Below are 25,902 nucleotides of genomic sequence, written 5' to 3'. Positions count from 1 at the left end.
TCCCTGGGTCAGGGTCCCCCGGGAGCGCTTGGCGAATGGTCTCCTCAATCTCCCAGGTGAGAGCACCCACCACGCAGGAGGCAGGCAGGATGGTGGCGGGGGGGGGCGCCTCGCTGTCGGGGGAATACAGACGGGAGAGCGCATCGGGTTTGATGTTTCGTGACCCGGGACGATAGGAGAGTGTGAAGTTGAAGCGGGCGAAGAATAGGGACCAGCGAGCTTGACGGGGATTTAACCTCTTGGCGGTTCTAAGGTACAGTAGGTTTTTATGATCTGTCCATATAATGAAGGGCTGTTCGGCCCCCTCCAGCCAGTGACGCCATTCCTCCAATGCGAGTTTTACCGCTAGGAGTTCCCTGTCGCCGATGTCGTAATTCCTCTCCGCGGGGGTGAGTCGGCGTGAGAAAAAGGCGCACGGCCGGAGTTTATTCAGGGGCCCAGACCGCTGGGAGAGAACCGCCCCGACTCCCGCATCAGACGCGTCGACCTCAACAACAAACTGTTTAGAAGAGTCAGGATGGGTCAGAATGGGTGTGGACATGAATAATCGCTTCAATTTAGCGAAGGCTGCGTGGGCCTCAGGGGACCATGTGAAAGACACCTTGGGTGAGGTGAGTTGGGTGAGAGGCGCGGCCACCTGGCTGTAGTTTCGAATGAAACGGCGATAAAAATTCGCAAACCCCAAGAAGCTCTGAAGCTTCTTTCGTGTCTCCGGAACCGGCCATTCCAATATTGCTTTGATCTTCACCGGGTCGGTCTTCACCTGCCCACCAGCGAGGATGTAGCCCAAGAAGGAAATGGATGAGGCGTGGAACTCACACTTTTCCGCTTTTACGTACAGTCTATTTTCGAGCAGCCGTTGTAGCACGCTCCTCACATGGATGCGATGGTCCTCGAGCATCTTGGAGAAAATCAAAATATCATCCAGGTAAACAAAAACAAACACGTTCAGGAAATCCCGTAACACGTCGTTGACTAGGGCTTGAAAAACCGCCGGGGCGTTCGTTAACCCGAACGGCATCACCAGATATTCAAAATGCCCTAGTGGGGTATTGAAGGCGGTCTTCCACTCGTCGCCTTCACGTATCCGTACCAGGTGGTAGGCGTTCCGCAGATCTAGTTTGGTGAAGACCGTAGCTCCCTGGAGTGAGTTAAAAATAGAACTAATGAGTGGGAGGGGATATTTGTTTTTGACGGTGACGTCATTCAGCCCCCTGTAATCGATGCACGGGCGGAGCGTCCCGTCTTTCTTTCCCACGAAGAAAAAACCCGCAACCACGGGAGAGGATGACGGCCTAATACGTCCTGCAGTTAGCGACTCCTGGATGTAATTCTCCATGGTTTCTCTTTCGGGGCGAGACAGGTTGTATAATCTGCTAGAGGGCAGCGATGCACCCGGGAGCAGATCGATAGCACAGTCATATGGACGGTGAGGCGGGAGTGAGAGCGCCTCATCTTTACTGAACACCTGCTGGAGATCGTGATAGTCGGGGGGCACGGAAGAGAGGTCCGGCGCGGGTGGCGGGGCGGGCCTCCGTTCCGTTGACGCGGAGGGAACGGCTGACCTCAGGCAGTTCGCCAGACAAAACACACTCCAGCTCGCGATACTTTTTCCGGCCCAATCTATGTGTGGGTTATGTCTCTGTAACCAGGGGTAGCCTAGGATAAGCGGGGTGTCAGGAGCAGGAAAAGTGAAAAAGGACAGCTGCTCTTGGTGGTTACCTGATGTGATTAACCGTACAGGCGCGGTTTGGTGAGTTATGTATGCAAACACTTGGTTGTTTAATGTAGACGCAGGGATGGGCGGTTCGAGTGGAGTAAGAGACACAGCTAGCCTCTTAGCCAGCTTCTCATCCATAAGGTTCTGTTCCGCCCCGGAGTCCACTAACGCGGGGCATGTAAAAGTCTGATTAGAAGTCACGATAGTAACGGACAGTAACAATCGGGGTCTAGTAGTGCTTAGAGTGCTGCCCACCCGTATCCCCGGACTCACCGGTGGGCCGGGTCGTTTGGGCGGACCGGGCAAACAGCGATGCGGTGACCGGGCCTCCCACAGTACAGACATTCTCCAGCCCGAAATCAGCGTTCCCTCTCCTCCGGAGAAAGCCGAGAGCGTCCGATCTGCATGGGTTCGGGCGGGGGCGGCGACGGAGAGCGCGCACACGCAGCTGGGGGCGGGGGCGGAGGAACGCGAATCCTGGGGCGCAATACGGAGCCCATAGGCTTAGACCGCCGCTCAGCATCCCTCTCCCACAAGCGCCTGTCAATCCTACGGGAGAGGGAGGCCAATTCATCAAAGGATCTGGTCTCCTCGTGAAAAACTAGTTGGTCCTTGATCTGGTCGTTTAATGACCGTAAAAAAAACCCACGAAGGGCCGAATCGGGCCAACCTACGGCGACCGCTCGGGTACGGAATTCAACTCGGTACTCCGCAATACTGCGCCGCCCCTGACGGAGCCCCAGCAACTTCTGCGCGGCATCGTCCTCCGAAACCGGAGGGGAAAACGTAGCCTGGAACTCCTCCAGGAATTCATCGTAATCACAATCACGAATGGGGTGAGAGTTTAAGTAAGCTTCAGCCCATGCTAGAGCACGCCCCCGTAACAATCCCACGAAGTGGGAGATCTTAGCAGCATCCGTGGGAAACGCGTGAGGCGTGCGACTGAAAAACAAGGAGCACTGGAAAAGGAACCCCCCACACAGGTCCAACTCCGCGTGAAAGGGTTCCAGCGGCGGAGGTGAAACGCCGCGGTGCACGGGGTCGGGAGGCCTAGTTTGTAACTTATTCTGAGTGTCACTGAGCTCTTGACAACGGTCTTGGAGAGACTGGAGCTGCTGATCGTGGCGACCGAGAATAGCGCCCTGTTTATTACAGTTTTTTACAGACGCTAGGACACATTTCCCAAAACTTAGGTCACTTTTGCAAAACTCTTCACACAATTCTCCTAACTGACCTTCAGCTTGGCACAGCAGTTCATTTCACATTCAAAATGCACTACAACTACCAAAACACTTTATTCAGGTCTCAAATAAACTCATTCTTCCAGAACACTAGCAAAGGTTGACAGCTGACAAACACACTTTGTCACCCACAAAACAATGACCTAAAAAACACTAACATTTGAAGAATTGAAGGAGTTGAAAAATTGAAGGAGTAACACCTGTGTAGATGTTCATCTACAATGAGAATAAGCTGTGGCTGGTTAAACTGCATTTTTAGATTTAAAATATGTTTCAATAAAATATTGCTGTTGGATTTTGCTGTCTTTTCAAGTTTTGCATTGTGTTATTGTTTTGGCCATAAGTTTAACAGTTTTGAAAACATTATGTAAGCACATGCAAAATGTCCTGTACGTACAAAGATTTTTGGCAGTTGTTGTGTCTGAGTGAGAAGATAATTCATGAAATTTGAGAGATGTAGTCATTGAAAGCATTTTGTGCCAAAACAATGATAACTGATCCTCAGTTTAGCCCACATAGACTTCTGTTGTGCTCACTGTGTGAGGAGTTTTGCAAAAGTGACCTAAGTATTGAGAAATGTGTCCTAGCGTCTGTAAAAAACTGTAATAGCGGAGCGGAGTGGATCTGCTGGGTCCATACTGGCCAGTCCGTACTGTCATGAACCGAAGTTCCGAGCGCAGGCAGGACCCAGTAGCAGAACACACACACTAGGGTAGGAGCGAATAAAGAAAGTAATATTTATTGCAACTAAAGGTGTCCCGTGAGGGTAGCCTGAAAAACAACGTGTGGAACCAGAAGAAACCGAGGGACCGCGCAGGGAACGCCGAGAGCGGGGCTGTGAGAGGGGTGATAGCCGGGCCGAGTGAACCAGAGGGGGGTGGAGCTCCAAAAGGGGTCGAGACGGCAAAGCTGATGGTGAACCAAATCTCAGGCGGACAGGTGGACAGGCAGGTGGCTCGTAAACAAAAACACGCCGAGTTGTGATCGCTGAGAGGCGACTACGGACTGGCGTGGAGCAGCAGGTAGGGCAGGATTAAATAGTCTACCTGATGATCGCCTGGGATGGGATGCAGGTGTGGGGTTAGCAGCCACGCTCGTGGGCGTGGACATCCCAGCAGCACCCCGGACGCCGGGCCGCGGACCATGACATCATCTAGGGCAATACACCTAGGAAAGAATCTTCTGGCATGCCAGAATTGAAGGAGTTGAAAAATTGAAGGAGTAACACCTGTGTAGATGTTCATCTACAATGAGAATAAGCTGTGGCTGGTTAAACTGCATTTTTAGATTTAAAATATGTTTCAATAAAATATTGTTGTTGAATTTTGCTGTCTTTTCAAGTTTTGCATTGTGTTATTGTTTTGGCCATAAGTTTAACAGTTTTGAAAACAGTATGTAAGCACATGCAAAATGTCCTGTACGTACAAAGATTTTTGGCAGGTGTTGTGTCTGAGTGAGAAGATAATTCATGAAATTTGAGAGATGTAGTCATTGAATGCATTTTGTGCCAAAACAATGATAACTGATCCTCAGTTTAGCCCACATAGACTTCTGTTGTGCTCACTGTGTGAGGAGTTTTGCAAACGTGACCTAAGTATTGAGAAATGTGTCCTAGCGTCTGTAAAAAACTGTAATCATAATAATGCTTTGAAAAAAATGAGCATTTAGAGTCAACTGGGGTTTAAATTTCAGATATTTATATTATTCATATTCATGCTTGCAGTTGTTCACAGTCTTACACTTGTAATGTAAACAGATCACAGCTTTTCTGGGTTTGCATGTCAATTTATTTTATCTACTTTTTACACCACATTTCATGCAGAGAGCAGCCATGATGGTTTGTGTGCAGCTGGTGCTGCCTCTATACGTACATATGTGCATGTGTCTGCATGTGGGTGGGTGTTGTTGGACGAGTGAATATGTTGACACAGTTTTAAATCCACTTGCCATAATCTCAGGTTAGTTTCAGAAAATGATGCAAAGCTCAGATGGTTGAAACAGAGACAGGAGAAAGATGCGAAACAGGAAATGTCAGAAAGAGACCCACAAGAAGAAGGTAGGAAGGAGAGGAGACTGGAAAGGCTGAGCGAAAGGTCAAGTAACCTTTTGTTCTAGGCGGTCGATAAGTTTCTGCAGTCTGTTGACCTGGATTATCCACTGGCTGTCTTCATCATAAACACCTGGAGGGGAGAGAGAAGCAGAGAGAAGGATGGATTTCAGTCAGAAAGGTGGGGATGAAAGGTGCTGCATACATCGACTGTATTTTAAACACTTTCCATTGACTGCCTCAACAGTCACTGTTGTAAGGGGTGGCGGTGTGCCAGGAGGAATTTTAAGGATCCCTTTCATGTCATGCGACAAGAAACCAGGCCAATCAATGAGAAAAGCTTTGACCACTGTAATCGAAGTTCCTAGATGCTCTGTCGTTTTTTTGCAGATCTCCTAGCAACCACATCTGGCGCTATAATCCAGGTCGACGGTTAAAAACGTATAACAATGAAAATAAAAACCACTGGAAACATGTAACTGTCGTAGATAAATGAATATTTATCAGGATTCTAAGCAGAAATATTATAAAAATCATACCTAGATTTCATATTTATTTAATTTGAATCAGGTTTTATGACAGTTAAGTAAAATCTAGATGCAAACTAAAAAAATGAAGAAATTGCAGGTGATGGCAAAACAACTCCAGGAACAGCTAAACAAGCTGAAAACTAAAGCAGGTTGATTGATTGTATAGTAACTACAGTCCTGTACAATGTCAGAGCTTGTGGTAAACAGCACATACTGTGTAGTAGTATCTGGAGTTGGTTAGTAATAGATTATAGAACAAAAGAAGTAACTCAGATTATAGAAATAAGCAGCCATTAAGAAGCCATTTTTTCTCACTATAATTGACAGTGACTACGTAAACATAAAAAAAGCTTTGTAGATGTAATCAAAGTCAATAGCTGACCCCTAATTTGACCCTGCACCCCTGCTAAACTGATATTAGCAGGGGTGCTAATGTTAGTATGTTTTAGCTGCAGAGCCAACAACAGGACAGCCAATTACAGTGCGCTCTGCAGGTACTGCATTGAGACTTGCCACTGACCTCCAAATATGTGCAACCTCAAACCTCCACCTGTGCACCAGATAAGTGGCTTTGAAACTAAACATAGAAACACATGTGGTCACAGCCTTCCTCCACCTCAAGCTCCCTCTGTGTGTCTCACTGCACTGTTTCTCTCACACCTACATGACCTTCCTTCCCCTCCTGTGCTCTGCTCTCCCTCGGTGTGACTCTGGTCCAGCAGCTTTTTTTTGCTTCTGGCAGAAACAACGCAGGATAACCCAAGGAATGAATCACAGTCAAACATAACGCAACACAACATGGTGATGGAGAGTTATTTAAACATAAAAAACATTAAAAAAAAAACCCCACCTGAACTGACGAGGCTAAAGAGAGGGTTGTTGGGGGAGAGGCTGTTGTTTCTCTGAAGCCTCCGATTAGAGCGACGACCCGACCACTGGATGGACAACACCTCTGGCTTCACAGGACCCTGTCTTGAATCAAAACAGGCCAGTAAATATCCTAAGCCTCACATATTTCAGCATACATTTTTACTTTCTTTATGTTTTTCTTAAAAAATGTCAAATCACTGAAGGACACACTGCATCACAGCCCTCTGTAAAGTACACATGCTCTTTCAGCACATGTCGTATGTGGTGATCACAAAATTACAGTTAAATTATTTGTTTTTTTCTTCTATTTCTTACAATCTGTGATGAGAATCAGGTGTCTGGAGCCACAGTTGTCTTGACTTGCTTTAAATTTCTATGTAATGCTGGTCTGACAGTGATACTAATGGCAGTGACAAGGTATGTGCACCTACAGGGTGTCTTCACCTAAGATTTATCTTACTGCTGTCAAGTTGTTGGTTCCCATACTTTGAAGGGACCTCAGGGTGTCTGTGAGCAGGCTGCGTGTGAACATGCATGATTGTGTGCATGTGTGTGTTTGCGCCCGCGTGCATGCATGTGCGTGTGTACATAGCATGTCATAATTCTATTTTGAACTCGTTCTACATTTTAAATACCCTACATGCTCACTTCTTTTTCAGTTCCAGGACTATTACCAGATACAGTCACATGGAAAAAAAGGTCCTGTGTAATCAGAGCATGCAATTATCAGAGTAACTACAAACCCAGCCAAACAAGAAATGATTGCTTACAGTACGGTATTCTGGTTTACTTTTGTTAAACAAATGATGGCATGCTGTAATCACGTGTTTTTCTTCATCTGCAGTTGTGTTTAATAGCAAGAAAACCAACAAAGCCTTTGAAACTGAAGTTTTATAAGGGAGAATGAACAAAAATTTCAGGAAGCTGATGTTGGAGACTGATGGCAGATGAACAGCAAAACACAGTAAAACATTATTACTGCTAAAATGGAAGCAATTTGAGGTATAAGACCAACTTATACTCTAGATGTAAACTTTACAAACCCTTCACTTACTACAGCAGCAGGAAGGAAAAAGTGAATTAAGGAAATAATAGAAAAATAAAAAAGGAAAAATAAACAGTGAGAGTGGTATACACAGACATACATGTATATTTTAGCGCCATCCTACACAGTGGCCGTAACAGCTTATTGCTGAAGGAGCTGCTCAGGGCCTCCAGTCTCATGCAGGGGTGAGAGGTGTTACCTATAATGGGTATGAGCTTGGCTAACATCCTCCTCTCACATACCTCCTTCATAGAGTCTACGGGGCTGGCCTGGACACATCTGGCCCTCTTCACCAGTCTATTAAGCTATTTTCTTCCTTATTCTTCTTTAATTCAAAAGAAGACTGAATCTGTTCTTTCAAACATGTTTAAACGTTTACTTTGATTCACACAGAAAACATTTTACATGGGATACACTTGTTTTTCAAGACTGTGTGATCGAAACTTTGTTTTTCAACTGTAACTGTGCAGTATTCAGGAGTGCACTCATTTCAGTCTTAATGTAATGACTTTTGAAACAACCAGGTTTTCTTCAGCTTGATCTGCTCTTGTTGGGAAGAGAGTGGTGGGACATAGCACAGTTTTTAATTCACAAGCTGTTGTCTAATACATCTATACCACTGAGACTTGATGAGGACAAATTGGGAGGGGCAGATCCCTTTTGATCTGCCAGTGAGTCACAATCTCACCTACATCGCTGCTTTAATTGCTAAAACTTTCAGAGATATCTAACAGATCAAAGCACAACAGCTTCCCCATCCACATGTTCCTCCTACAGTTTTTATGCCAAGTGAGGAGGAAGGAAAAGAGGTTTCGAAGCTGGAGAGCAAAGTGCGATCTCAATGCTCATCTTTTTCCAGAGAGAATGATGAAAAAGATAATGCTAACCCAATAGGAAACATAAAGCTCTTGAGCCATTGTTATGGCCCAAGCTCAGTTCTGAGTAATACCATCATAGCCTATTCACATATACCTACAACTGAATACAAAAACCTATTTTAAACCACCAGAGAGAACCACATCTCCGAATGTTTGGAAGGACGGAGCAATTCAAACGCACAAGGCAATTTCTCCAGTGAGACGGCTGCAGGAAGAGGAGAAGCTGCTTGGGGAGCGAGCGACAGTCACACTTTGAAATGACGTGAGAGTGAAAGAACGATGCATTTGGAGGGAAGACAGTCTGTGAAGGTCTCCTTAATTTAAAGGTTGTTTATCCCAGCGCATTATTTTCTGCCAATGAGAATAAATGTCAACATAATTATTGTGTGAAACAAAATATTATGGAAAGCAAAACTGTATCAACCCAAAAATATAACTGGAAGTAAAATGATTTGATGGTGATTTGGATCTTTGGTTGCGATTTCGATAGCTGCAGATGTAACGTGGGAAAACATAAGAGACATAATGTGGCTAAAGTAGTAGACTGAAGCCACCCCTCATTTCTCTACTGTTTCCTATTTTTATTTCTGAGATGAAAAATGAGAAAACTGGTTTAGTGAGCTCTTGAAACATGTACAAACATACGTGGAAATGCAGTATATAAGGCAAAAGCAGAGACTGTGCAGTTCTAATGAGCTTGGAAGTCAATAATTGGAGCTTGGAAAGAAAAGTGACTGGACTTTGAAGTTTTTTGTTTTTTTTTAAATGTTCAACCTCTCATCAGTTCAAAGTCACTATTGGGTATTAGGCCACCTTCATTTTCCAACACAGCATAAACTCTTTGGGAGGTTTCTGGTAATTTGTAGTCCTTATGAATAGTTATCCAGGCTTATTGAAGGACATTCAAAGCTCTTCTTTGGATGCTTGCTGCCTTTAGATGATCCCACACTGCTTCAGTAATGTTGAGCTCCAGACTCTGTGGAGGACAATCCATGAGTGATAAAGTTCCATTGTTTTTCTATCAAGGTTTCCTTTGGCTGCATTGGTAGTCTGTTTGGGATCGTTGCCATACAGAAAAATAACCTGTTGCAAATCAGATCTTTTCCAGATGCTGTAGGATTTTTGTTTAAAATCTGGTTGCACTTCTGTGCACCACCACCACCAGCTGAAATGCAACCCTGAACAATGACAGAGCCTCCATCATGCTTTACAGATGGCTGTAGACGTGCACTGCTGTGCCTCTTGCCTGACCTCCTCCGTACAAGCTGATGAGAACTTGAACGAAAAATTCCAAATTTAGATTCATCACTCCATCAGACTGGTTGCTTCTGATTTTCTGTTTAGTTTCTGTGTAATTTGGCATACCTCTGCCTTTTCTCCTTGTTTTGTTCCTTAAGCATATTCTAGTCAGCCACCCTTCCACTGAGATCGTTTCTGATGAGGCTTCAGTGAACAGTGGATGGATCTACAGATGCATTTCTCAGGTCCTGTGTTGGGGTTTTTGCATCAGAGATTCTTAGTAGCTGCATCCATGGTATGAACTTTAAAACCCTACTTCGCCTCACTTTTGAGTTACTGTACTGGGTGTCCATGTTTTCTGCCCTGAGGGTCAAAAATGAGCATAAATAAAAATTTTGATTTTGGAATCACTTGTGTCATTCTTTCTGAATCTGATCACAAATGTCAAGGAAAATTCTGTATGATTTCCAGCAGAAGGCATAACAATAATTAACATTGTTCCTGTACTGCACTCCAAAAGCCTCTCAGTGCTGGAGTGTCACATGTTTGTCAAAGATACCAGCTGCTCTCCACTGAGCTTCAACCTTTGCTGCATAAAGATTAAGGTGGCAAGAAAAAACCCCAAAAGGACTTAAGGACTGTGATTAATGTGTTTGGAATACCAAAATCCAGCATCCAATAAGCACTTAATTAGAAACACAGCAAGAGTTTGCAATGGAGTGTTTTCAGCAATATGTTTCCTCCGCAGAGACCGAAGAGCAATTAGAGAAACACAAAACAAGGACAGCCTGGAATAAAAAGACAAAACAAAACAAATGTATTATTTAGTAACAGTTCAATTTCAGAATCTGTTGAATGCAGGTTTGGTTGCAAATGGCAGCAAATTGTTGCTCAATTGTTGATCTGAGATCGGTGACAGGTGCATCATTACCTGTGCTTTAAACACACCAGGATTATAATGAACACAGACATGACCTGCAGGGGACACCCATCTACATCCACACTCACACCATATATAATATGTTGCACGCTGGTGAGTCATCCTCACTAATGAGGCATGTCTGATTCCTGAACGCAGATCCAGACTGATCAAATACTTTGAGCACATGCGGGAAACAGAGTCCACTAAGAACATGAGCCTCGGGTTGAATCATCACTCCTTCACTTTTCACGCTCAGAGGCGAGTATTCATTAGCAGTCAGTGCATTTAGAAAAATTATAATAAGATCATGACCACATTAAGGTCATATTTTTAACATTCTAGTATTCATAAACATGGCTTGCAGTAGTAAAAACAAACTGCCATTTTTGCACATTGCACAACAGTTGTGACAACACAGCAGCAGAAATCCAACAACCCTGATTCTGAAAAACAATGCTGTATAGACTGTTAATAAAAGCAGTGATTCCCAAACCACATAAACCCATATTTCATTCACAACAGAAAACATATCAAATGTTTAAACTCAGAAAGTCTACCAGTTTAAGAAAAATACTAGCTCACTTTTAAATTAAAGGCAGGAATATGTCTCAAAAATGTTTTTTCAGGGCCATGTTTACCACTATGTAGCATCCCTCCTACTTTCTTCAGCAGCCTGTAAACAGGGAACTGAGGAGAGCAGCTGCTGGATATTTGGGAGAGGTTGTCCCATTCTTGCCTGATAGAAGAGTCTAGCTGCTTAACATATGTTTTGTTTTATGATGTTCCAAATGTTTCAGTTGGTGAGAGGTCTGGACTGCAGGCAGGCCAGTTCATCACTCTTGTACTTCAAAGCCATGCTATTGCAATAAATGCAGTATGCAGTTTAGAATCTTCCTGCTGAAATATGCAAGGCCCTCCCTGAAAAATCATCTGGATGTTATATGCTGCATATGTTGCTTTAAAGCCAAATCCAGATGTGTAAGCTTCCAATTTCACAGGCACTGTAATGTACCTTGAGACTATCAGAGATGCAGGCTTTTGAGCTGAGCGTTGATGCTGGATAGTGCCTCTCTACTTTAGTCCAAGGGATGTAGTGTCCAACATTTTTCAAGAAGAATTTAAACTTTTCCTCAGAAACGGATCATTCTGTTCCCATGCAGTGGGAACAGAATGATCCTTCAATACAATTTCTTTAATACAATACTACCCAAAGACCTGAAGATCGCAGGCATCAAATATTCATCCCTGGCCTTGTTCCCTGTGCACAGGGAGCAAGGCTTTACTTTTCCAGCCTTTTGTTGCTCTTGTCTCAGTTTTCTTAGATGTGTTGTTAGCATGAAATTCAAAATGAGCAAATATTCTTCATGAATCAGTAAAATATCTGAACTTAAACATTTGATATATGTTCGGTATATTAAATCATATCAAATTAGATTTCACTCAGTGTTTTTTTATGCCATTCTACATTTAATCATTAGTCATTATTAATCTCTGGTTATATTTCACAACTTGCTTTTTGTTCTGCATTCCTGCCCTTACCGCTGGCGGTTTCTTCCTGTTAAGAGGGAGTTTTTCTTTTCCACTGTTACCAAGTGCTCGCTCAAAGGGGTTTGTTTGATTTTTGGGGTTTCTCTGTACTATTGTAGGATCTTTACCTTAAAATATTAACCACCTTGAGGTGTTGTTGTGATTTGTCACTATATAAATAAAATAGAATTGAATTGAACTGAACCGAACTGAAATATTTATAAATATTTTTATATATATTGTATTGTATTTTACACTGCACTGACTGATCTGGCACCATTTGTTAACGCAACATTTGGCACCTTGTCTGTGCAAAAAGAAAGAGAAAGAGCTGAAAGATTCTAAAATGCAAAAGAGAACTACAATAGATGTTTTAGCTCAAACCAGCACTGTGCTTCAGTTCTCTCAGATATTCCTTCATGGAGAACGAGTTAATCAGATAAATTAGGACAAATAACTGCTGGATTGCAACAGAAAGCAGGTGTGTTTCACAAACACTTAAGAAGAACCTATGCTGGCATCAAGTCTAAAATGTGGGAGGCAAACTGGTGTGTGTGGTTTAAAAAAAAGTGAGAGCTGTAATTATTGGTGCTATTGTACAATATATTCTGCCCAAGTTTGAAAGACTAATTGTGTGTGTGCGTGTGTGAATGACCAGGGGAGGTTTGTTCTTACTTCTCCTGGCGAGTCTGCTCAGCTGTGGTTTCCATGGCACACTCGAGTGAGCTTTGAAGTGAATGAAGCTGATTGGTAGTCTCCTTCAGCAAGAAGCGGGTCACAAACTGCTCCAAGTGGGTGGACTCCTGATAATCCTGTCAATCAAGGCGATTAGAGGAGGACAAGTTAGAGTAGGAGGCATGGTGAAGGAGGGCCGAACGAGGAGAGCTGTGACACGTTTCACATGCCAGCCGGGAGTCACTCGACGCCCAGACCTCCTCTGCTAATTAAAAGATGCCCACGAGATCATTCATTTAGAAAAGATTACACAACAGTGCTGCTGGAAAGAGAGGAGAAGAAAGAAGCAGATGTCAAACCTTTGGTCTTCTTATTAACTTATTTAATAAAAGAATCCCTGTTAGCTGTGTTTGATCCACCACACTAGACTGATGTCAGCAATGTGTCAGTCGACGTCGAGTTAAATGTAGGATGGAGAGCTTAACCCGAGTCGAGTTTAACGACAGAATGTTTCTACAAAGTGAAAAGTGAATTCTTCCACTTAACATTTAACAACGTTACAACTCATTCTTTGTTTATGTCATGATTTAAATGGAGAATTATGTCCATGAACAAAAGCTTTCAGCTAATATTTTATTAATGTTGTTGACATACTTGTGGTATGGGCAAATGCTTTGATGTGGTAACTGTAAATGCAGGTGGATGATATACTGTAAGATAAACCCAACTTGACTCAGTTGAGAAAGCTGCAAATGTGGGTAGTTCATATATTTGCTTCTATCTGAGATCAGTCATTTTTATTTGAATAAATCTTTTTTTGGCTCTTTGGATCCAGGATCCGTGTTCACAAAGAAGCAAAAATCTAAACAGGAGGTGACGGCACAGAAAATGACAGGAGGTGATTTAATAGGAACTGAACTGCTGGTATGTGTGTGTCAACACTGATATACAGTTAGATCCATCATTTGTTGGACAAAAACTCTTTTGTTGTTGTTTTGCCTCTGTACACTGACATTCTGATTGTGCGCTTTAATTCAAGAGGTTTTGCAAAAAAGAATTACCAGTTTTATAACCGGACTTCATTTTCAGAGGTTCAAAAATAACTGGAGAAACTAATATATTTGTGTTCTAAATATAAAGATTTTAATCCTTGGATGAAAATTGTTTGCAGTCAATGGCTGCTCTGCTGGCCCTTTAATGCAGCCACCTTTAGTTTAGATGCGTGGGTCTCTCTTTCAGTTTTGTCTTCAGTCACTGAAAGCTTCTCTGTTGGGTTGATATCAGGTGACTATCTTGGTCATTGAAGAATATCCCTTGAAAAACTGTTGGATTGCTTTTGCACCACACTTTGGGTCATTGATTGATATTTATTTATTCATCCAGTCATCACATATTACACAGACTGTGTACTGTCCATATTTGGTTAAATCTGAGCAGAGAGATTAGCGCTGTACACTTCATCGTGCTTCTGCAAGCAGTCACATCATCAATGAACACCAGGGACCCAGTTCCACTGGCAGCAATACATCCAAATACTATAATATCATGTAGATCAGACATCATGTTTGACAGATGATGTGATATGCTTCATATCATAAGCCGTTTCTCTCCTTCTGCATAATTTCTCTTCCCATTATTTTGGTACAAGTTCATCTTGGTTTAATTGGTCCAAATAATTTTTACAGAACTGTGAAGACACTTTTATTCAGGTGAAGTCTAATCTAGCCATGCTGTTCTTTGGTGTAAACAGCGGTTTGTACCGTTTTGTTAACCTGCTGTAGTTTCCTCTATTATGAAGGTATCAGTTGATTGACCCTGACAATGTTACATTTACCTCTTTGAGATTGTTTTTTACTTGGTTAGATGTTGTGCAGTTGTTTTTCTTCACAACGATTCTGTCTGTTTGTGAAGGTTCTCAGTCATCCAGGTCATCGTAGCCTAGAGCGCTTGGAAAGAAATGCATCTGGAAATTTCTTGCAGATGTTTCACCTCTCATCCAAGAAGCTTCTTCAGTTCTAAGAGCAATTGGTGGACAGTCCCAGATTTTAAGCCCAATGGGAGTGTCTAATCACACATGCAAAAGTCACAATCAGGGTGTGGGTCACAATCAGCCAAGGTTTCAGGTTAGGGTTTCATTGTGAAACCCTAACCTGTCATGTGATTTACTGAGGTCAAATGGCGCAGGATGTGAGTGGGCGTTAAGGTGTCTGGGAGGGGATCTCAAAACTGGATTATAGACGGCAGACAGTTGGTGTCGTAAACCAGCCCTCTGTTCAAAGATGGTCATTCACAGTGGACACAGATGGCTTCTTTCACTCCTCTTTCAAACCACTTGTCTTCTCTGTCCAAACTGTGAACACTGGCGTCCATAAATGATTGACCATTGTCTTTACGATGCAGATGAACAGCTGAGTCTTGTCCCGTTGAAGTGGCTCTGATTCTTTAAGGCCTTTTGGTGTTGCTGAGCTGATAATCAGAATGGACCAGACTTTTGATTTTTACTTCTCCTTGTTGCTATCTGATAAACTCTCTTGCTTGAATCAACACGTCTTTGATCTTATAGTGAAAGCTCTAGTGAAAAGTTGTCAAAGACAAACCAACTCCAGAGCTTTTCTCTGCTTATTTGCAATAAAACACCAAGGACTCAGCTCTGATCTGTTTCCCAACTGTACATTTCCTTTTTGGCCTCTGAAAATGGGGGCTGTGTATAAAAGTGGCTGCAATTTTTAAACATATAAAACAAAATATATGTGAAACCCTGTAAGTTAAAGCTGGAAGTCTGTAAGTACACCTTTAAATACTTTGAACTCTACTTTTAAATGTGTTATGGGTAAGAGGTTAGCAAACATTTTCCAATTTACATATTCCGAAGCTCTATTTATCCACATGGTCACTATTTGCTGCCCCTTTGGTTTGTTTTGATCTCTACTGACTCCCCCAAAACATGTCAGGCTGCTAACAGCCTGAACACATTCATTAGTCTTCGCTCCGTAGGGTATTTATTTATCAGAGAGAGAGTGAAAGGGTCTAAATGATGATAAAACAGTGTTCTCAGTCATGTGATACCATGTGCATAGTCGTGATACTATTAACATACACATGCAGTATTGAGAAGTATGACTTTAAATAATTAAATGTGTTATTTTTGCGGCTTTATAGCTGTAAACAAACAGCATCAATCACCACCTCTTAATGATGCATCCTTTCTTCGGATTGGTGTAACAGGTGTTTGCCTGCAGTTATTTATGAGAAATAACATGTTTACATTTCTGTTGTGTTGGCAACAATCAGCTTCTTGTCATTTTGTGAGTCAGAGTTGGATATTTTTTCATGGCAGGTTGGAAAATTAGACTCAATGAGGTTTTGGAGAGATGTCATTTGTTATGTGTGGAACAGCACAACAGGGCTAAGTGCTGTTTTGAATCTAATCAAAGGAGAGTGAGGGATGGTCAGCACAGCAGTTTGCTGTTTGCATGGCAGACCTGCTCCTACAGTTCTGAGGACCATGAGCATTCGTACACTCCACTTACCTTGAGGCATTTGAAGGCAAACGCTAATGCAACTTGGATTAGAGAGTGCGTAATGCATGCATCGAAGCAAAACAAAAGATAGTGTTTCTTTATTTGGGTAACTGCTGTGTTTTTCAGTAGTACGATGAAAATGGCTGAATTTTAAAAGCTGGATTTGTTTATATGTTGTGTACATGTGTGCGCAGACACACTCACTAATTACAGTTTGTTGAGTGGGTGCCTACTGGGAGAGAGATAAACTCTTAGCAGCTCCTCTAGCATTCAGATCATTAAGACTCTTCCCCATCAGTCCTTTTAACAACATACATACACAAAACCATATGTAAGCAGACTAGATTAGGAGTACAGATAACACAAAATCTCTGCAGTGTTTGCAGTATTACTTTTTTTTAAAGTCTCATTATCTCTCATGCACAGATATTGTTTGATCCCCTGGCAAACACGCACACATGTACACACCTGCACACATGCCTGCGCGCTCGCTCAGCCAGAGTGAGTCACGACAAAACTGGTAAAGGTCAGTCTCCTGTGATCTCCACCTTTGTGCAAGTGTGTGTTAGCGTGTGTGTGTCCATCTCAACAATGAAGAACCATTTTAAACAGCTTCATGTTTCTTTTTTTGGCCTCTTCTTTGATCTTTTATTTTCAGTTGTACAAAAGGTCAAAGGAGAGCTTTGTTGAAGGCAAAACCGTGTGGTTTTCTATAATTTTCTACCTCATTCTCTGACCCAGAACTGCTGCTAAAATCATAGCATTTAAGTCCGCACTGAATAAATGCAATCCCAGCCCTGCAATCATACCTCAGCTTCAGCATCAGTTGTTTTACCCTTGGTAATTATAAAAATCCTGATTAACAATTATAATTAAATAACATCAAAAGCAAGCTGATTGAGCACAACAACTATGCTAAGTAAAACTCAGTTTGCATGTTTTAATCTGTTTCTGGGGAGTGTGTAAATTTCCACTAATTTTAAACTTACCAAACAGCAAACAACGCGGCTACATTTTACCAGGCAGCAGCACTGCATAGTATTTTTTATTAATTAAAACTTTAGATTACAGGTTTGGCATCAGTATTTGTATAAAATAAAAGACGGACTGACTATGATCACATAGATTTGGCTTCAATGCTTCTTCCAGCACCCCCGCACGTGTACATAAAGACATGAGGCATGGACACAAATAAATTAGCTTGTGTGCACACACTTATTGTATTCCAGTGCAAAATTAAAATATATATAAAAAAAAAACACCTTGCAGCCCCCTCACGTACATCCCCAGCCAGAGACTACCCACTGAAATACATACTCAGCCCAACAGAGACGATTGAGCTTTATTCCTGTGACTAAAGGAGCATCTGTTCTCCTTCTTGCTCAGCCAATACCCAGAGACAATCAGAGAAACACGGGGATTTTTTTTTTTCTGTGACTCATTTCTAAGGTCAAAGAAATCTTATAAAAAGCGCAAGCAGAAAGACTTCATCGTGGTGAAAACCTGTGTGTCTTTCACAGTCCAGTGTTGGAATTTCATTTGGAAGTTATTGCACATTCTGTCCAATTTGTGCAGAATAATTTGTCTTCATTTAGGCTCAAATATCCAGTGTGAGTGTTTTCTAGGGGGAGCACTAGAGATTTTCTGAGAGATTTGCAAGGTGAATAGCATCAGTAGAAAATGATAAATCCTTAGCATACACACTGCCTGGTTCTCCCCTCCGCCACCGCCCCGCCGATGTCTCATTTCCGGCTCTCAGTTATCCTCTTGGAGAACAGAAAAATGATTTGAGGTGCAATTTGATTTTCACACCTCAGCTTAAACGTGTTGAGACCCTTGAATGATTGCAAAAGGGGTTGCAGAGCTATGTGTATTTTTCTCTGCAGAAATGGTGAAATTTCAAGCAGGTGTACTTCACAGCTATGCTACTTCATGTCTAACCTTTTTTCCACAACGCCTTTTTGTCTTATGAGCTTCTACTACTTTTTTGCACCTCACATTTTCTTAATAAATCTGTTTTGATCCAATTTTTTCTATAAAATCTACCTTTACTGCTGTTTTTTCCCCAACACACGCTATAAACCAATGCCTTATCTGAGATTGGCCATCATTTATCTTTGACACTACAACTTTTACATGTATAAGTTGGATGTCATCATTTGTTACCTCGTTCTGTGCTAGTAAAAAAAAAAATACAACTGACAAATTAATGGTTTGACTCCCACACAATGGCCACGATGAGATGTGTCTGCTTCACTGAAGATCTGAGGGGCGATTTGAGCTTCACAGCATGTGTTGTGTGCACCAGCTGAGATACTACAAAGAAGACGAGAGAGTGCGACAAAGAAATAGAAGCTCTCCCTCCAGATCTAATAAGCCACCTCTCTTCCTTCTGCTCACATCCTTTTCCCATTTCTCTTTGTCATTTCTCCTTTCACCCTGCCATTTTTCTTCGTGTCTGATCATTCCTGTCTTTTTGACTTTATGTCTCATGCCACTCTCATCTTCCTTCCTCTCGTCTCTGATAATGCAAAGGGCATTCTGCTTCAGACAGTAAGATCAAGAGGACGTAATACATAAAGATCAAAAGCCATATTTGTTTGGTAACGCAGCCACAATCCATTCAATTTGTCATCTGTGCTGGCTGCAAGTCCAAAAAGAATTATAACATGTTTTGTTCTGGGGGGTTCATTAGTAGTATGCATGAGCCGTGGCTTGTCCTTTTTGGCTCTGTAATGGAAATGTGACTAATGGGAGATCTGAGAACGCCAGCTGGGCGTCCTCCCAGGAGCATGCTGATTTTCAGCATGTAGCTTTGGACACATTCTGGGAAAATCAAACATGCCTTCCTATTGTCTGTACATCTTCTAAATTTAATCAAAAGTTTCCTGTGTTACTCCAATTGACACAACTTATCTCAAATGTCACATCCACTGAGTCTTAACTCACTCACTGTGAAAAAAACACACACATATTATTGTCAAAGGAATATGGATCCTTTTATTACGATGACCTGGATGACTGAGAACCTTCACAGACACACACATATTATTGTGATGTCTGATATCTAGCAAAAAAAAAATGTATAAAGGAAATTATCATTAGATACATTTATTTTATTGTGAAATAAAATTAAAAATTAGTGGCCTTTGCCAGTACTGTGAATGCAGCTTACAGCCATTTGCCAAGATAAAGCTCTATTTTAACATGCAGGTATAAATAGTTCTAATTTATTATATCTAATTTTTGTTGTTGCCACCATGTCTGCATGCCTAAGCGCACAGAGTTGGACTGACTGATTCTCATATAGTGCTTTCCTCCTCTCCCAGAGCACTCAGTGCCACACTCACCCATTCACACACTTTCTTCTATGATTTTCAGTGTTTCCAAGCTAACGTTCACACACATTGATATTCTAATGGATGCATCGGGTTAGTATCTTGCTCAAGGATACTTGGCATGCAGACTGTGATTGAACCACTAACCCTCCAATCTAATCTGCCAATCAGAAGACCACCTGCTCTAATTCCTGGGCTACAGCCACTTGTCAGGGTCCTTGGTTTTTTCGACCCAGTGTTTTGAGTTTCCTGTGTTTTTGTCATTTTGAATTATGTATTAAGTCCTCAGTGTCAGTCTTTAGTTATTCTATAGGGTAATGTTCCTTGTATACCTTATTTAGAAATTTTCCCTCTGTGTAGCGGACCCATGCGTCTCCCTCTGTGTGTCTAAGGCTACGTTCACACTGCAGGTGCATCCAATCCGACTTTTTTGATCCTATGCGACCCATATCCGATCATGGTATGACGGTGTGAACGGCACAAATCCGATATTTTCAAATCTGATCTGGGTCACTTTCTTATGTGGTACTGAATCTGATACATATCTGATGTTTTAGAAAGCGACTGCTGTTTGAATGGTCATGTCGCATTAAATCCGTCTTTTACGTCACTGACACAAGACAGACGCCAATTATCAGCGCTGGAGAAGACATCGCAAACGCTTCCTGGCCATCCAGTGAAACTATTGGGAAGACAACGTTGGAGGAACATGAACATTTTATTTGTACTGTATAATCTGCAGATTCTGACAGAAATCCGCAACTATCCTTTGAAGCACCGCTCCTCTAAAACAGCAATAAGGATAATTATTAGGCCATATGTAAAAAACAAAATAACTTCATAACTTAAAGCAAAATTTGGAAACGTAAAGTCCAAAACAAGTCTTCATATTAACGGCCATCAGTCAAACAATACTGTTTGGTCTGGGTCTAAACAGAGCGCGTTGTGTGTGACGTCTTCTTTTGTGCATGCGGGCCGCTTTGAGGGTTCACACTAGAGCATGTTTGCGGTCACATTTTATTTGTAGTGTGAACAAGCAAACAAATTTTTTTTTAAAAATCGATCAAAAAATGGAATTGAGCATTAAGACCTGCAGTGTGAACGTAGCCTAAGTGGATATAGTGATGTGAGTGTTGTGCTTTGTTCCCACTCCTTGTGTTCTGTGTTTCCCTCCTGTCTCCTGTTTCCTGATTGTCCCTGTGAATATACAAGCCCTGTGTTTTCTCCTGCTGGTTGCTGGTTCGTCTGTGATGTCTCCCTGTGTTCATCTGCATGTTATCCTGTGAGTTTTAGATTCAGCGCCGTGCGTTTAGGTTTTCCCTGTTTAATTATTTCTTAGTTCCTGTCCTTACCGTCTCCATTTAAATAAACTCACTCCTCATACCAACCTCTGACTGCACTGGGGTCCTCACTTTACCTCCACACGACCTGCCTCGTCAGCCGTGACGCCACCCATGTGATTGGCTGATTAGATATTGAGTTGGACACGTGTAATAAAATTGCTGATGACTATACAGACACACACACACACACACACACACATGCATATTTGGCAAGATTGTTACACCAAAGAAACAGTTGACAAACACAAATTTTCTTACTTTTTTATGCTACGTTTATAATAATAAAGGTGCATTTAAAATATCTGTTATGTCAGTAGCTTCATCAAGACGACCTCCCTGATAGAAAGAACCCAAAAAACAGTCTAATGCCTTAACTTATTTTGTTTTAATAAGAACTGGGATTTGCATAAAATCTGAAATGCAGAAATCATTGTGAAAAAGAAAAACACACTTTCAAGAGAATTTCAAAAACATCAATGCCCAAAAGATATGTGAATATTCACACAGGAAACATCATTACTATTCACATCTAGTGTTCCTGTGTATGTTCCCCCTGATTACATTCATTTATAGCATCTTACCTTCTTTGTTTTGTCCATCGCCTTCAGGATGGACATGTTCAGGTCTTCTAAGGCAGCAAGAACGTTCTCGTATTCACCGAGGTGCTGGGAGAAGTACTCTTCGAAGCAGAAAAACCAAAGCAAAAAACATTTTGTGAGTCAGACAACTGGGACAGGGCTGTAGGTGTTTTGTTGAAGAAGCACTGGTGTGACACCTCACTCGCACTGCCTTAGGGGTTTGGTCTGGGAGCATGTGACCATGTCTAACATCTTACTTTCCTATCTTTACTTTTCTGTCTGCATTTAAAAGACTCAACTTACCACAGAGTTCATCCGTGTCCAAGTTGCTGTAAAAGAAGAAAATGACAGGTATTTAAATTAAAAACAGACGTCTCCAGGGACAGAGGTACATTTTTCCTGCAAAGATCTCTTTGACACAGTCTTCGCTTTGATGAATCAATGTGATGACAGATAGAACTGAGTAAAATATGCGATGAGTAACAGAATAATTTTGGTGTTTTGGCCTCCAGAGGCATGAGTGAGAGACAAATTGGCCAAATGGGGAGTTTCAGAAATGTTGGCCGTTTCTAATAAATGTTCATGCATGGATGCTTTTCTGGGTGGTCTGAGTATTTTTGTTCCTGAAAGAGAGAGCCCAAAAGAGAAAAGAAGTGGAACAAAGGAGAGGTGACGAAGTGAAGAGAATATTAGGCACTGTATCAGCACTACAACTATCTTCAGACGACACAAAAAACACATCTTATTTCTTGCTCTAGTCATTGATACCATGGGATTTCACTCGTTTAAACCGCATTTCATGCAAGCCGTGGCTGCTGTTTGCAAGAGGAGAGTGCTGCAATCAATGATCCAAACAGGAGAAAACGGAGAGAGGAGCCAGAAGTCAGACAACTAAGTAACGCACCATTAGCCTCTCTCCTGTTTTGCTTGAAGCCTGGTTGCTCTGACACTGAAGGTACATTACCATTGCTCTGAAAATTTGTTACCTTTATAAATAAATAAAACAGCCTTGAAATACTGTAAATACAGTTAATTCCATATCAATAATCTGTCATCCATACATGCAGCATGCTGTGTGTGCCTGTTTAAATCCGCTGTATTGAATAATGTCAGTGTTCGACATGGACCTGAGCAGGTTTAACAGCCTGTCAGGGAGACCTTACAATCTGGTTACTCGTTCTTTAATCAATATAGGATTCAACCAGAGACTTCCAATTGACTTCCTTACAACTTTGTCATCTGCCTCCTCCTGTGTTCATTTCACAGGTGGAGGCACACATTAACACGGAGTCTGGTAAAGATAATAGGAAACTGGACTCCACTGTATGTCAACAGTATGCATTTTTCTTTTTTTGTTGTTGATATTTTCTTGAATACATATCTGATACAATCTATATAATAAAATTAAATATCATTAATTGAGTTCTGCTGAGCTCTGCTTAGGAATAAAGGGACATTTTAGGTCTCTATTCTCATTACAAATATCACATCAAATCTACACATACACACTGAAAGGTTGTTGGTTGGTTCAATTCCAGCTATAGCCACAAATCATCTTTAATACTGAGTCAGGAAGAGATCTGGTGTAAAAATGTGTTTGTGAAATAATTATTATCACTTTAAAATATTAAGGAAGTAGACAGACGTTTAGATGGTGATGACTGTAGGAGCAAGTGGTGACAAAGCCAGATAATTTCTTCTTGCTTTTCAAATGGCCAAATAATTTCTTTTCTTTTTGTTAAGTCACCCCTATCATTGGCTTATCTTGTTGAGGCCATGTAAAAGTATACGATGAGGACTTAGGCACTAATGACCTCTTAACTAATTACACCTTGCTGTTGCTGCAGATCAGAAGATGCATACACTTTGGGTATAAAGGGATGAACATGGTCAGCAACAATAATCAGGTAGGCTGTGGTGGTTAAATGATGCTCAGCTGGTGCTTAGGAGGCTGAAATGTACCAAGAAAATATCCCTAACAACATTAAACCACTACCTTCTGCTTGAACTGCTGATACAAGGCAGGACTGATATATGCTTTCATGTTTTTTATCAACATGCCTATAAAGTTGCTGTCATGTGATTGGTTGTGGGTATATAATAAATTTAGTTAGTAACTATATTCTGATTTTAAGAAATCTGGTTTTGTTTCTGAAGTTGTCCTTTTAAAAATGTTTATAAAAATCAATTAAACTTCAGTTTTGATGCCTCTGTGCTCAGTCTGCAAAAAACTTTTCTGAAAAAACTGAAATTCAGTTGTTAGTAAGTTTAACTTTAGCTCTGTGAGTGGATGCACAACCCTTCAAAAGGCTCTATAACTGGTTAGGTGAGGAGGCCAGACTTATTGATCGCTGTGGCCTCCCCAGAGCTTGTTTTTTCTTTTGTCCACTTGCAGTTTATGTGAGTTTGGACACCAAAACATTGAAACTGTTTAACATATTGATTTAAATGTAAATTTTCCAAGGTGATCGTTGTGTGATGTAATGCTGAGTGCAAATCCTGCATTCTTATAATTGTTGTGATGATGTGATGAGCTGCAGCAGCTATTTATTTAGAGAGAGAATCAACCTGTATCAAACCACTTGAGTCAGAGTGTTTAATTTTCTGGTTGTTTAATTACACCAATGAAGTACGTAACATGATTGACACACCACTGTGTGGAGTGAACAGAGATATTTTAATAAGCTTCCTGATAAGTGTACTCATTAAGCAGTGTTAATAGAATTAGCACTGTTTGCTTCGGGTGATATAGACAACAACAACCATCCTGTGACTATTACTCTATCAACAGACACTAGGGCCCAGTGTGTAAACTACAAGCCCAACAACATACACACACAAGTTCCTTTACATCCTTGTGTAGTTTTAAGCCAGCTCTTTGTTTATAACAGCTGGCTGAATGCTCAACAGCTGCTTGCTTTAAAGCTTACAAAAGTCTCTTTCTAGTGTTTTTAGACCACTGATGCAGAACCTGCATCTGATTAATGTGAGGCACACCAAAGAAAACTTAACTAATAGCTTACACAGAATGAAGTTTCTCCAAGCACTTTTTGAAGAACTATTTTCAACCTGATTCAGACTGCAGATCTTTATTAGTACACATAATCATCATTATTTTTCAATGTCTAACGTCAAACTGAGGGCCAGGTGAGGTGGTTTATTCAAAGTGGTAATTCATCATAAAAAATACTGAGTGCTCTCGAGTCTTTGACATCTCTATTAGAAAATGTATTTCTATTGAAATAAATCACTATCATCACTTCTTCTGTTGTGAATAGCTTTAGTTTAGTTTCATAAAACCAAATGTCCAGCAGTGTTGATTCAATGCACAACAGAGTCAGTGGCTAAAGTGCTAAAAGTGGCGCTCTGTGTGAAACCGCTAACGCTAACCATAAATTCTCCATTTCTTTGGCAGGTAATGAAGGGTAAACCAAATAATAATGTGTGATTACATACTGGTTGTACACGGTGATAGATGATACAGTTACTCTATATTATACTTTGTATATTTATGACAGCACTTGTTAGCTTGTTTGTGCACATGCTAATTGAAGCGTGGCACACAAGCTAGCATGGCTTTACACTTTTATTTCTCTTCTGTTATGACTATCTAAACATTAGATCAATAACAGATGCTTTTACTAACCTAACCATGTTCTACATCACTCTACAATAACACACATATATTTAGTTCTACTTGTTTCCTTTATATAAAACTTTGATCGGGGACTTTAGGGTTAAGGATGCCAGTGTTATATAGCTGGAAGACAGAGATTAGAAATACTTACATACTAATCTAAGCTTTGTCAAAATGGCACTAAAAGGTTTATTCACCTGCTAAATGCCTCTCAGACAGAAACAGTGCTTCAGTGCTGCACTGCTATTATATAACTGAAACTAGCAGCTATTTCTAAATATCTTGTGGCTCAGCGGGTCATTTGCTCACAAATGCCTTCAGTGTAATCACAGAGGAGTGACTGTATAAGTATTATCTGTATCCTGATTGATGCAGGAGCTGGTTCACATTATAATGTCTGCAGGGAGCATAAGTAATGTGGTTTCTCATGTGTGTGATTTAAAAGAATTGGTGTGAACTAAAAAGCAGAAAAATCAGTGCAAATCGGTCGACAGTGAAGTGTCAGTGTGTCTTTGGCTTCCTCTCACCGTTAGGTGTTTGGGACATTGTGAATATAAAGGGAACATTGCACATCAGTGCCTGATTTTTAAAAGTAGATGATCTGTATTTACTGTGCTTCCACCTCCAGCTGAGTCTTGCAGAACAAAGCTGCAGGTCAGGAGGAAAAGAGGAAGACCACAGAGAAAGTTCACAGGTGTAGTGAGGGAGGACTTTGGGATCATCATTAACGATGATTTAGGCCTCATTGTGATGCGTTGACGGTTTCCCTGATTGAAAGGTGACTTATAATA

The 25,902-nt window shown here is 41.3% G+C and overlaps 1 protein-coding gene across 2 annotated transcripts in view; it reads right to left on the bottom strand.

The window, feature by feature from the left end:
• The window catches only part of necab1 (N-terminal EF-hand calcium binding protein 1), a 45,152-nt gene that overhangs the window by 12,355 nt on the left and 6,895 nt on the right, over window positions 1-25,902 (bottom strand). For both annotated transcript variants that reach the window (XM_026156583.1, XM_026156584.1), the window contains exons 4-8: window positions 21,778-21,803; window positions 21,478-21,575; window positions 12,695-12,831; window positions 6,389-6,510; window positions 5,065-5,141 (exon numbers count right to left, since the gene is read on the bottom strand). In XM_026156583.1, the coding sequence (XP_026012368.1) occupies window positions 5,065-5,141; window positions 6,389-6,510; window positions 12,695-12,831; window positions 21,478-21,575; window positions 21,778-21,803 (460 nt within the window). The remainder of the gene's footprint in view (window positions 1-5,064; window positions 5,142-6,388; window positions 6,511-12,694; window positions 12,832-21,477; window positions 21,576-21,777; window positions 21,804-25,902) is intronic.

The sequence above is a fragment of the Astatotilapia calliptera genome, chromosome 22 (genome assembly GCF_900246225.1).
Source record: "Astatotilapia calliptera chromosome 22, fAstCal1.2, whole genome shotgun sequence".
NCBI lineage: Eukaryota > Metazoa > Chordata > Actinopteri > Cichliformes > Cichlidae > Astatotilapia > Astatotilapia calliptera.
Note: the sequence above shows the minus strand (reverse complement) of the source record. Positions and strands in the feature narration are given on the sequence as shown.